General features: G+C 35.6%; 3 protein-coding genes across 9 annotated transcripts in view; 2 read left to right on the forward strand and 1 right to left on the reverse strand.

Moving 5' to 3' along the window:
• The window catches only part of LOC123867830 (tyrosine-protein kinase transmembrane receptor Ror-like), a 47,275-nt gene extending 45,379 nt beyond the window's left edge, over nt 1-1,896 (forward strand). For both annotated transcript variants that reach the window (XM_045910130.1, XM_045910121.1), the window contains exon 8: nt 25-1,896. In XM_045910130.1, coding sequence (XP_045766086.1) covers nt 25-797 — 773 coding nt within the window. In that variant the 3' untranslated portion in view covers nt 798-1,896. The remainder of the gene's footprint in view (nt 1-24) is intronic.
• On the reverse strand, nt 1,601-7,061 carry LOC123867843 (gastrula zinc finger protein XlCGF57.1-like). 3 transcript variants are annotated; one of them, XM_045910158.1, is made up of 5 exons: nt 6,802-7,061; nt 6,467-6,768; nt 5,945-6,136; nt 5,346-5,466; nt 1,601-3,908 (listed from the first exon to the last, which is right to left on the reverse strand). In XM_045910158.1, the coding sequence occupies exons 3-5, from the start codon at nt 6,099-6,101 to the stop codon at nt 2,600-2,602; spliced, it is 1,587 nt and encodes a 528-aa protein (XP_045766114.1). In that variant the 5' UTR covers nt 6,102-6,136; nt 6,467-6,768; nt 6,802-7,061; the 3' UTR covers nt 1,601-2,599. The 3 variants fall into 3 exon arrangements, with proteins under 3 accessions (XP_045766114.1, XP_045766098.1, XP_045766106.1); XM_045910142.1 differs by lacking the exon at nt 6,467-6,768; XM_045910150.1 differs by lacking the exon at nt 6,467-6,768 and having other exon boundaries at nt 6,769-7,061.
• Nucleotides 7,062-7,715: 654 nt separating this feature from the next.
• The window catches only part of LOC123867810 (dedicator of cytokinesis protein 9), a 54,654-nt gene continuing 50,132 nt past the window's right edge, over nt 7,716-12,237 (forward strand). For 3 of the 4 annotated variants that reach the window (XM_045910085.1, XM_045910097.1, XM_045910108.1), the window contains exons 1-4: nt 7,742-7,974; nt 9,525-9,644; nt 9,928-10,100; nt 11,522-11,816. In XM_045910085.1, the coding sequence (XP_045766041.1) occupies nt 7,927-7,974; nt 9,525-9,644; nt 9,928-10,100; nt 11,522-11,816 (636 nt within the window). In that variant the 5' untranslated portion in view covers nt 7,742-7,926. Of the gene's footprint in view, nt 7,975-9,524; nt 9,645-9,927; nt 10,101-11,521; nt 11,817-12,237 lie in introns of all 4 variants that reach the window. The other variant, XM_045910091.1, reaches the window with a different exon arrangement.

Raw genomic sequence — 12,237 nt, forward strand, 5'->3', positions numbered from 1 at the left:
TTTTTTTTTGCGTTTTTTTTTCAGATGATACAAATGTGAGTCCGTGGATGGTCTTTGAATACATGAAGTGGGGAGACTTGGCAGGTGTCCTGCGTGGTTCACGTGGTGGCAGCAGAGAGCAACCAACACTCGACGAGTCGGCTCTACTACATGTAGCTCTCCAGGTGGCGCGGGGCATGCAGTACCTGGCTTCCAGACGTTTTGTACATAGAGATCTTGCTGCAAGAAATTGTCTAGTCGGAGCCAATTTAGCTGTGAAAATTGCAGACTTCGGAATGTCTCGAGACGTTTACACTTGCGATTATTACAAGATGGGCGGTGAGAGACCTATGCCAGTTCGTTGGATGCCCCCAGAAAGCATCGTGTACGCCCGATTCACTCACGAATCGGATGTTTGGTCGTATGGAGTAGTTCTTTGGGAAATATATAGCAGGGGTAAACAACCTTTTTACGGTTGCAATAACTATGGAGCTACCAAAAAAATCTTGCGGGGAATTCTATTAGTGCCACCCGAAGACTGTCCTCGATTCGCATGTGAATTAATGCGCTCTTGTTGGGCTATCGATCCTAGGGATAGAATAGGATTCGACGAGATCTGTAGAAAATTAGAAGACGCCCAAGCCGAAGGAGGTTCCGGTACGCAGATAAGGTTGCCTCGCCCACCGACTGCACCTTTAGATTCAGCTGGCTACTTGGTCCCCAATACACCACCGACAGTCGATTATTTAAAACCGCTTCCAGACCAAGACCCTGAATCTGATTTTAGCGACGACGACGACGATGAGGAATATACTTGACGGCTAGACCTAGCGCCGTGTTCGCATTACGTGCCGCGCTCCTCGCCCGCAGCCGCCGCTAGCGCCACTGCCCTGACATTCCCACCGTGGATGAATATTGAACGATTTGAGTGTTGACTACTCTCGGAATGGCTGACGTATAAATCACAAAATAAATAGGATGATCCAGCAGAATATTCATGTAAAGTTGTATACATAATACTCAACTACCTACTTAGTGTGATATTTTTCTTGTTACGAAACATGCTGAATATTTATGAGAGTAAAGTGGAATAAACTTTTGACTTAAATACTATAATAGCTGTATTTAGTATACTGGTAATGAGCAATTTATTTTTAAATAATATTGTGCCATTTATATAAACCAAAAATATATGTGATAAATCATATAGCTAATAATATTATAATGTGTTAAGTGTGTACATACGAATTATTATACTACCTACTTTAGAATGTTTTTTAGTTAAAGAGAAGACTTATTAAAAATAAAGGTACCTGCATTCTTAGGTAAGGTATCTGTTTATCCTTGTACCTAAGAATATAGGTGTCATGTAAATAGTTATGAAAAATATCATATATTATATTATAATAGGTAGGTACACGTATCATAAAAAGGTCAAATAATATTATTTTCAAATTACATTGTACAAAATACCTATACAGACTTAGTAAACTGTGTTCAACTTTAATGGAACAAATTATATAGAAATGCATAGAGTTGCAAATGCAAACCTAATAATGTAGGTACCTAATGCATAAATTTTGAGAACTAACCCGCCATTTTAGCATGTAGTAAGTACTAAATACAGTTCACATTTAAAATAAGGTCTAAAATAGTACTTTTAACATGACAATTGGCACATACAGCTAAAATGGTGAGTGAGATCTCAAAATGTATGCACTATACCTATCTATTGATCTGTCTTTTATCTATAGGTATCCTCAATTTTTAAGAGGTAACACCTACCTACTTAATTTAAAGTAGGTTAGGAGTAAAATATTAATATAGGTAGGTACCAAATTGTACAAAATTAAAGTTGTAAAACTTCGTTTTGAAGATAGTAAGTAATCCACATTAAAAATGTATTGAATTTGTTATCAAAGAGTTTTATTTTTATTTCCAAATTAGATTCCTTCAAAATAACATTTTATACCTTAATCCTACACCCATATAGACAACAAAAAGAGCTTATGTAGGTACAATGCATCCACAAACAAAATCTTGATGGATCATGTTTTAGAATTTTTCGCAATGTATAAAATTTTTCCTGTAAAAATATCTACATATTTTCCTATCGCAATCTGTAATGACATTCAATGAATAAATAAGTTCAAAAATAAAACATGAAATAAGCTAAAAACAAATATTTATTTTTAACTATATAATAATCACAATCACTTTTTTTACTGCATTGATGATATAGAACAAAAATCTATTTAGTTAGGTATTAATTTTTTACGTAAGTACATATTATGTATATTTAGGTATACATTGGGGCAAATAAAACACTAACTTTAGATATTAGTTGCTGTAAATCGATCTGTACATGTCTCTTAGGCAAACTGGCGGACTAAGGGCGGACTAGCTGTCAGTGTCACACAAAATGTATATAATAACCAGATAACGCCTATTGTAAAATATACGCAATTATATGCACAAACATTTCAAGGCGCTACGCTGGAACAACATAATAATTAATATTGTTGCCAAAGAATATTGAAATTTACAAAAAATATAGATACACAGTCCAAGTGAATATTAATGGGCATAGTGCCCAAGGCACTGGTGCTGCAACATCACTTTATTCCTCTTTCTCATCGTAAACTAGCTCAGTTTTGATGTGAACGAGTATACTAAACTCGTCGCTCACAGTTGCACTCAAGTCTCCACATGAGTAAGATTGAGATTGAGCATCATGAGTGTGAGCATGCAACGCCAGACTGCACTCATCTGGGTACTCTATATGGCACACGTCACATGTGTAGCTTTTATTTACATGTGTTTTCTCATGTTCATCCAAATCAGTTTTATTTGTCACTTTATGATCACAAACACTACACTGATAAGTTTTCTTACTAGTACGAGTTCTCATGCGTGGAACTAAATTTATTTTATCTGCATGCATCTTCTCATGTCGTTCCAAATGGGCTTCTCTCACTGTTTTAAAGTCACAGACACTACACTGATAACTTTTCTCATTAGTATGAGTCCTTGTAGCACATTTATTCACATGAGTCTTCTTATGTTGATTCAAATGAGTTTCTTTGGAAGTTTTAAAGTCACAAATACTACATTTATAAGATTTTTTCAAATGAGTCTTTATATGTTTATTCAAATGGGTTTTTCTTGCTGCTTTATAATCACAAATGTTACACTTGTATGGTTTTTCTCCGGTATGGGTCCTCATGTGGGTCACCAAATTAGATTTTCTTATACATTCGTATTTGCAATAATCACATTTATACGGTTTTTCTCCTGTGTGAGTCCGCATGTGGTTCACTAGTGTTCCTCTTTGAGCACATTTGTATTCACAAAAGTCGCAAGCGAACGGTTTGTCGCCTGTATGAGTCCTCATGTGATTAGTTAAAATGGTGCTCCTCGTACACGAGTATTGACAGAACTTGCAGGCGAATGGTTTCTCTCCAGTGTGAGATCTCACGTGGGAGTCTATATCAGATTTGCGCGTGCTCTTGTACTCGCAATATTGACACGCGAACTTTCTCTCACCATTGTGGCCTTTCATGTGTGTTGCTAAAGCACTACTGACGGCGCATTTGTAGTCGCAAATTTCACATTTGTAAGGTTTCTCCCCGGTGTGAGTTCGCATGTGGCCTAGTAAATGATTTCTGTATGCACTTCTGTAGTCACAGTATTCACACTTATAAGGTCTCTCTCCAGTGTGAGTTCTCATGTGAACCACTAATGTGCTACTTTGTGCACATTTATATTGACAATGTGAACAAGAGAATGGTTTCTCTCCGGTGTGGGCCCTCATGTGAATGAGCAGATTATTTTTCAGTGTACATTTGAAGTCACAATAAGTACATGAGAATGCCTTCTTCTTCGTGTGACTGGTCATGTGTCTTACTAAATTTGTTCGACGCGCACACCTGCAATTGAAAACATGATGCATCATACATTTTACCTATACTGATATCACCTATATTGATTAAAAGCCTAGTATTTGGGATTTCAGACTCCATCCAGGTTCCCAGGCAACTCTAAGTTATGCAAATTTTAATCAATTAAATATCATGTATGTGAAGTACCCTGATTGTGTTTTTAACCCCCGACCCAAAAAGAGGGGTGTTATAAGTTTGACGTGTACATCTGTGTATCTGTGTGTCTGTGTATCTGTGTATCTGTGTATCTGTCTGTGGCATCGTAGCGCCTAAACGAATGAACCGATTTTTATTAACCCCCGACCCAAAAAGAGGGGTGTTATAAGTTTGACGTGTGTATCTGTGTGTCTGTGTATCTGTGTATCTATGTATCTGTGTATCTGTGTATCTGTGTATCTGTGTATCTGTCTGTGGCATCGTAGCGCCTAAACGAATGAACCGATTTTAATTTACTTTTTTTTGTTTGAAAGGTGGCTTAATCGAGAGTGTTCTTAGCTATAATTCAAAAAAATTGGTTCAGCCGTTTGAAAGTTATCAGCACTTTTCTAGTTATTACTGTAACCTTCACTTGTCGGGGGTGTTGAAAATTTTTAATTTACACTTGTAATTTAGTTTTTTTTGTTTGAAAGGTGGCTTGATTGAGAGTGTTCTTAGCTATAATCCAAAAAAATTGGTTCAGCCGTTTAAAAGTTATCAGCTATTTTCTAGTTTTCTTGTAGAAAAGAAGGTTAGATAACCCTTAGGTTCATAATATTCAAGTGTCAATTGACAAATGTCAAGTTGTCAAGATGGACGTTGCCTAGATATACATAATTATTTATTTGAAAATGATTTGTCGGGGGTGTTGAAAATTTTTAATTTACACTTGTCTAATTATGAAACATTGTGAGGAAACTATGCTCTCAAAGGTGAATGAAATCTGCCAATCCACATTTGTCCAGTTTTATGGACTGTAGCCGGCAATCATTGAAATAATATTATCATCATGATTATACTGATATTATAAACAGCCCACGCGCCGCGCCACACCCCGCATTCGCCATCTGCATTAGTGTGAGTGCTACATCCGTATAGTCCGTACAAAATGACTTCTAACGCGCCATTTTAACTTTAACAGGGTCAACAGTCATGTCAAATATACGATTCACTTTCAAATTATGGACTAAAATCGTACTTTGACACGAAATTTGACACATATTATTGATTATTATTTGACTTCTCAGACATCAAATAAAATAAACTCATTTTGTACAGACTATACACAGTACACGAGGGCGTAGAACGATACCTACGCCGGCTCATACTCGCATCGTAGGTCAAATAGCTACTTGCTATCAACGCCAATAACTGTTTTATAGCAGTTGATACTAGAGTCCAAAGCTGTGTTGTAATCATTTATGAGTTGAACTCTTCAAATATAAATACCTGTATTGACAAAGTTTACACAAGAAAGGCTTCTCTCCAGTGTGTACCCGCATGTGAAGGATGAAGTTACTCTTCTTCGGACAACGGTAATGGCAGAAGGTGCACGAGAAATACTTCCCACCTGTAATAAGTATAACACAACAATTATTTATTAGTATTGGAATACCAAGCAAGCACGCGCAGTGTGGGACGACCTCCGACCCGCTGGACTGATAACCTTAAGAAGATAGCGGAAAGTGGGTGGATGAGGAAGGCCGAGGATCGTGTGTGGTGGCGCGCTCTCGGGAAGGCCTATATCCAGCAGTGGATGCAAACAGGCTGATTGATTGATAGGAATACCATTTACCTTCAATGTGACTCGTGAGGTAGCCTCACCCTATCTCATGAGCCATCTAAAGTAGGGAGAGAGATCGAACAATTCAACATCAGTGTCACCCTTCCACAACCTGTTTCCTACCCCATCCATGAGCCATTGCTGTATGCCTAACAAGGCTAAAAAGGCCAAACCATTCTGATTCTGGAGGAAACCCATACTCAATAGTGATGATGATGACCAGAAGCAGGCAGCTGTAAGAGATAATAAGTGCAAAAATCCTCACCCTCACTTGTGTCATCATAAGTTTCACAGGACTCTATGTAACTGTCATTTACAGTTATAGGAGATTCATCATTCTTGGTCAAATCTGTTATATTTTCTATAGATTCCTGTGTATTATTATGTTCAATAATGTTAAATTCTTCTGTTTCTTTGTCCATTATTCCTTACTTAAGATCTCTCTTAAGTTATGGATCTGTGGAATTTATATACCCACATATTAATTATTACTAACCATACCAGCATATGTACTACTATTTATTAAAATATTTATATTTTCGTTTTTATATTATTTAAAGGAAGAAATGTTTTTAAAACATACCATCAATTTGGTTGAAACATTTCTATAAATAAATAATAAAACTAACTTCAGCCCAAAGCCCAATTTCACATAGATGACCTTTTATGTAAATCTTCTCCAAGACACAGGTGTAAACAATGTTATACCACATGTGTAGGCTCCTAAACCTCTACAACAGTAATGAGAATATACTTACTTACCTGGAATTTCAAAGTTTTACCTTACCTACTGAAGCCTACAAGTAGATAGCTAAATCTACTAATCCATAATAATCCATCTAGCCACTGTGGTAGACTATACCCAAACCCTTCTCATTCTGAGAGGAGACGCGTGCTCAGTAGTGAGCCAGTGATGGCTTGATGTTGATGATGAGTAGTAGTAGACACATGATAATAAGTTGATTGTCCACATAATAATATGATTAACTAAGTATAAGACTAACATCAAAATTTAAAACATACGTGTTAGGAAGTTAATAACCTAAATTCTACATTGTAAAATAGAAAAAAGTAATTATTTAAGTATACCTTCACACATAGAGTAGGATTATATTAGGGTACCTTCACACCACAAAAATAATAAACCACAAGGCACAAATCCACATGCAATTTGCAAATCCACAAAGCTCAGGACTCTGGAATCTTGAGACTGAGACAGTATGTATATTCCTTGGACTAAGAGTAGGTACTAGAGAGTAGTATATTCCTCGTTGGAGAGTTGAAGTTCCTTGATTCTATTGAAGCTTAGCTTGGTTCCTTGCTGGCTTTAGTCCTATAAATTATGCCTATGCCTTGAATTCACAACAGACATAGAGTTAAGAGATGACTAGATGACTGAGTGACATGACAATTGACATGACATAAAATAATAAAGCATAGAGCACCGGCATCCGGCACCTACCTACGCTGGCGCTGGGCTGGGCGCTGGCCCATCTGGCCATACACCATAGATTAATATGTAATACCTACCATACACGTTCAAGTTTTGTAGTCAAGTCAAGTTTGCAGCCTTGAACCTGCGTCCACTATACTTGATAGTGTTGTATGGCTAAAGTCTGGCCTGGTCTAGCCAAGGCCATACAAAAGTAGACTGGAAACGCGCAGCAAATCCAAAAAATATCAGTAGTGCAGCCGCAAAATTAGTATAACAGACCTAGAATAACCTATCTAACTGAACAGAAATGAAAATAAAATAATCAAAAGAATTCAAAAGGTTATTCTATGGGCTGCTGCCATACTGATTTATTTTTAATATAACGCGTTGTTGCAGTTTTGTTACCCTTTGATATTAGATGAGTAGTACCTTTAATATGTCAAATCACGACGTTACGATTGCACTCAGCTTGCACTCGGCTGTGATTTGTGACTGTGATTGTAACGCTTGACCCTTGAACGGACGCCACTTTTCTGCGGCAAACTTGATTGACGGGAAGCTTGATCGTGTAGGGCCAGCGTTATGTGCCTACAGCTCTATGGACAAACAACTGTCAAATGTGTCAAATGCAATGCAGATTGCAGTCAAATCGTTACTAATTTTCGCTCATTGTAGGTACGGGTTTTGGTTTTTCGGTGTTTTATGTTGTGATCAATGGTGAATTATTAAATAAAATGTTATTAATGTAAAAATTTCAAATGCAAAATTGCAAATGATTCTTTACAGTGATGTCGCATTGTGAATAATTGAGAATGCCTCCAGTGATTTCTAGGACTAAGAAGAATGGCGCTGAGTACGAGGTAAATATTTGTGCTAAAAACAGTAAGATTATGTATTTGGAAGCTTTCTATTTACTATGAAAAGTCGTCGTTGAGAACACACCCAGTTATGACCTTTTTGACGACTACTTGTGTCAGGACTACATAGCGTTCTTTTATGTATGACGAAGTTGGTTGTTCCAAATACATCTTTTTAAAACAGGTGATTCCGTTTCTAATCAAAGATTGTTATATAGAAGTGGAGATATATTGACTTGTGAGAGAGATACACTTTAGCAGTTCAATTAGTAAACATTGTTTCATTAAAAAATTACAATGGTATACCTATATATCATTGATATTTTCATTAGCTTCAAATATGATACAAGTCTCGGAAAACAATGCTTACCGTCGTAGTAATTAGTACAAACATACCACACCATATTATTTACATAACACAAGCCATTGTGAGCCGTTTCAAAACAGTAAGTAAGGCCAAATGTTATTCAGGTATAACTCTGAATGTTCATGTCTTAAATTTTAATTTAAAAGTATTTTAGTCTCTCATAGGCAAAATTATATTTGAACTTAATGCTCCAGCTACACAGCTCCATTTTGCTGCAGGCAAACCTGCACAAATCAGTTTACACAGTTAAGTGTGTGTTCACACCCATAGGTACACAGTAGCTCGTGCAAGCCTTAATTACCATCCATATGCACACACTGCACAGGTGCAGTATGAGTGCAGGCAAGACGAAGCTCTGAACCCAGAACTTAACCTTAAGAAGAAATCTGTTGTTTACTCTAGCATTACTTATCAACTACCTCTTTGGCAGTGGACAGTGCTATGCTTTTGTAAGCGGGAGGTCCATTCAACTAATTTATAATTTCTAAATTGTCTCTGGTTTAGTTTGTTGTGAACATGGACTTGGAATAGCTAGATACCTCAAGCCATTAGGCTTGCCCAAAATTTAAGCCAAATTTGTGCAAAGCACCTGCATTATTTTTATTCCTCTTTCAATACTATTATTCCTCCTTTCAAATACGAAAATCAATCCTCTCTCTTGTTGAAGTCTGTTGGATCACTGGCCTGTGACGATTGAAACACTGCAATCTCTACTAAATGACTTGTGTAACATCATTGTAGGTAGGAAAAAATAGGGTCGGTTTTCATACTATTTAATGAATATGCAGCATTTAGCTATTCCAAGTTTGTGATTGAGACTGGTTGTGGTTAGTTACCACCTACCGGCAAAGCAGTGAAACCAATTAAATTGGTGTTCTAGTATGATGATGCATAGAAACTGATTAACCTATCCTGTTGATAGCCAGTATCCAACTTAGACTGCATTGTCACTTACCACTATAAGTCAACTGTTAACTTGTCATAAAATAAGTTTTTAAAAGTAAAAGTTTTAAATTTGTTCTACAAAAAAGTATTTAAACTTACTTCAAACTTCCAAATATGACTTTCCCATCATATGCCATTTTAAAATAGTAAAAAGCTGGTTTCAATTCCAATAACTGCAGCAGCATAGTATTTTAATTAAGACTTCTTTTCTCTACTTGCTAAAAATAAAACATTTTTTCAGAATGTACTCAGTAATAAAACCACTGCGCTTGATTTTGAAAAGTATATTCAAGAAAACAAAACATTGTTATTAAATGATCCACTAAGAGATATACTCCTTTATCCATCAGATGATGTGTCGGTATGTATGTTATTTATTCTCATTAATAAGTTTTTTTTAATGTTATTTGTGCAAAAGTCAAATTATACCTCCAAAGTTGATAGCCCATCTAGTAACCAATTTGGGTCAACATTGCTTAACTAGCACTCGCATATTGAGCTTCAATAGCTCAATGGTTAGAGAGTGGACCCCATTGCATTATTGTTGTACAGACCTACTCATGACTAATATTCCCGTGGCATGATAACCATGGCTGATATTCTTTAAAAAAATTAAATTTATAATGTTGCTGTATTATCTGTAGAGTGTAGTTCTGCCTCGACGTTGGAGGACAGTTACAACAGCGGTGCCCGATGTTCGAACAGCTGCAACATGTCCACTACTCACAAGGCAGGCCCTACTCAGCTATGCCTCCAGTTGGAATCTTGTTCATTACAAGTACAATAGCTATTCTGGTTCTTATCTTAACTTGCCTAGGTAAAGTATTGTCCTTATTTATGTAAAATTCTATAAGTGGTTTAATAAAGACAGAAACATACCTGTAAGACAGTCAGTTGGGTAAATAAATAATATAAATAAAAATGATATTTTGTTTTAGGTAGAGCTAGTATACTAGACATTTTTCATAGCACCTGGGGCTTGGCTATGTAAAATAATAATAATAATTAAAGTTCTTCTTTATTTATTACTATATTACACTATTATACTATTGTTTTAAGGCAAAAAATCGTAGTTTTTTAATGGCCAAAAATGCAATGTGTTGTATTGTCGGTTTGTAGTATAATTCTGGTCACAGAAATTATTATTAAGTTACCCAACACGCGACGCGTCATTTCAGGAAGTTATGTTATAAGTATGCTTCTGTCTTAATCTTATTACTATGATATGTATTATAAGGATAACAATTAATTATTAATTACATTTGTAATATTATTTATGCATCATCATAATAATAGAGTAAGAAAAATAAGAACTCCATTAAAGTTTTTATATCCCTGATTGATACATGAGACATGTTTTATCATAATTAACATATTATGCATTTTATTGCGGAAAATCAAACAGTCCCCTTTTCCCCGGATCTTTAAAAACCTAAATCTACGCCGACGAAGTCGCTGGCATCTTCTAGTTAATGATATTTTGCAAAGGTTAATGTTAACGCATGCATCTAATGTGTTTAAATGATACTAATAACCCAGAATCTCATTAGCGAATTAATTAACATATTTTTCACGGCCATGAGCAGTGATTTTATTATAAAAGGTTATTTTTCATTATCACACATCTGAATCACTTCCTTTCTATTGAAAAATAACGCAATCAGTTTATACTAACAATAGTAATCCGTACTGTTGTAAAATTCGTTGTTTTAGTTTAGGTATCTGCTTATGCCATTGTGAGGAACTTTGAAAAAGATAGCAATTGGATGATTTATATTTATAGGCAAAACCATAATATATCTAATATTTCTCAAATTTAGATATGAGACATCTAATTTTGAATAAGTTAGGTACCTACTCATGATTGAAAAACTGGGTAATCCCTGTAATGAAATAATATAATAACTGTGGTTATGAATTCGTTATCGGCATATTTCTGAATAGCGATAACTACTTCGTAGTGCCTCAATGGATTGCTTTAATAAAATTATGTTAAAACGTAATTCTTTTATAACTCTACACACTATTCCTGCTATCTGTACACAATGTACTTGTACGTACATTTTGCCATTAGAGTACATTTTGAATTATCTGTAAACCTTCTGTAAACTTTGAAAAAACTTTTAATAAATGTTATCTTTCCACACATAATAAAAATCCCCATCCTAAGCAATCTAAAAATATTAAATTACTTGCTACTATAGCGAAAATATGTTGTTTTTACATTTGTATCAACAGACCAATAAATAACAAACTTCCTGAAGAAGTGTTCGATATCGACGCTGAAACAGAAAACGAACATGACGCTCAAGCGAAAATCGACATTGGAACCAAAGAGGGATACTTGCTCAAAGGACCCGAAATCGGCTCAGATAGAATATTTAGCAATCTTGCATCAAAATCCTTTAAGAAACGTTTCTGCTCAATGGTTAGAGAAGCGGATGGCGCATATATACTCGAAGTTTATAAAGATGAGAAGAAAACAGATACGAAGCTTACAATCGTTATGGACTTTTGTTCAGACGTTGTAAAGGTAATACCTTATAGTGATTATTTTTTATTTTACTTCAATATAATCTATTTGCTACTTACACAGTATCATAATTTTTGGTTGTAGAAAGTTCCAGACACCCCAATGTTGATTTTTCATTAAAATCAACACCTCTGCATCCTATTTTTCATTGCTTAGGGTCGTGACTCATGACTCCTTTCCATTATTCAGATATAATGGTAGGAGTTTTCTTGGGATAATGATTTATAGGGTGGGTTCTCAGAAAATAATCTGACCCGGCGTCATATTTCTTAAAACAAAAAGTGTGCGTCTATCGCTTACAAATCACATCACATTTCACACTAATATTATAAAGGCGAAAGTTTGTGTGTATGTATGTGTGTGTGTGTGTGTGTGTATGTGTGTATGTTTGTTACTCCTTCACGCAAAAACTACAGGACTG

Source organism: Maniola jurtina, chromosome 1, assembly GCF_905333055.1.
Source record: "Maniola jurtina chromosome 1, ilManJurt1.1, whole genome shotgun sequence".
NCBI classification, from domain to species: Eukaryota; Metazoa; Arthropoda; class Insecta; order Lepidoptera; family Nymphalidae; genus Maniola; species Maniola jurtina.

Excerpts from the sequence above, each read along its gene's own strand:
- LOC123867843 (XM_045910142.1), bottom strand. The coding sequence starts at position 6,101 with ATGGACAAAGAAACAGAAGAATTTAACATTATTGAACATAATAATACA. Across the intron at positions 5,467-5,944 it reads TTATGATGACACAAGTGAGG|GTGGGAAGTATTTCTCGTGC; the intron begins GTGAGGATTTTT and ends TACTTATTACAG. Across the intron at positions 3,909-5,345 it reads TGTAAACTTTGTCAATACAG|GTGTGCGCGTCGAACAAATT; the intron begins GTATTTATATTT and ends TTTCAATTGCAG.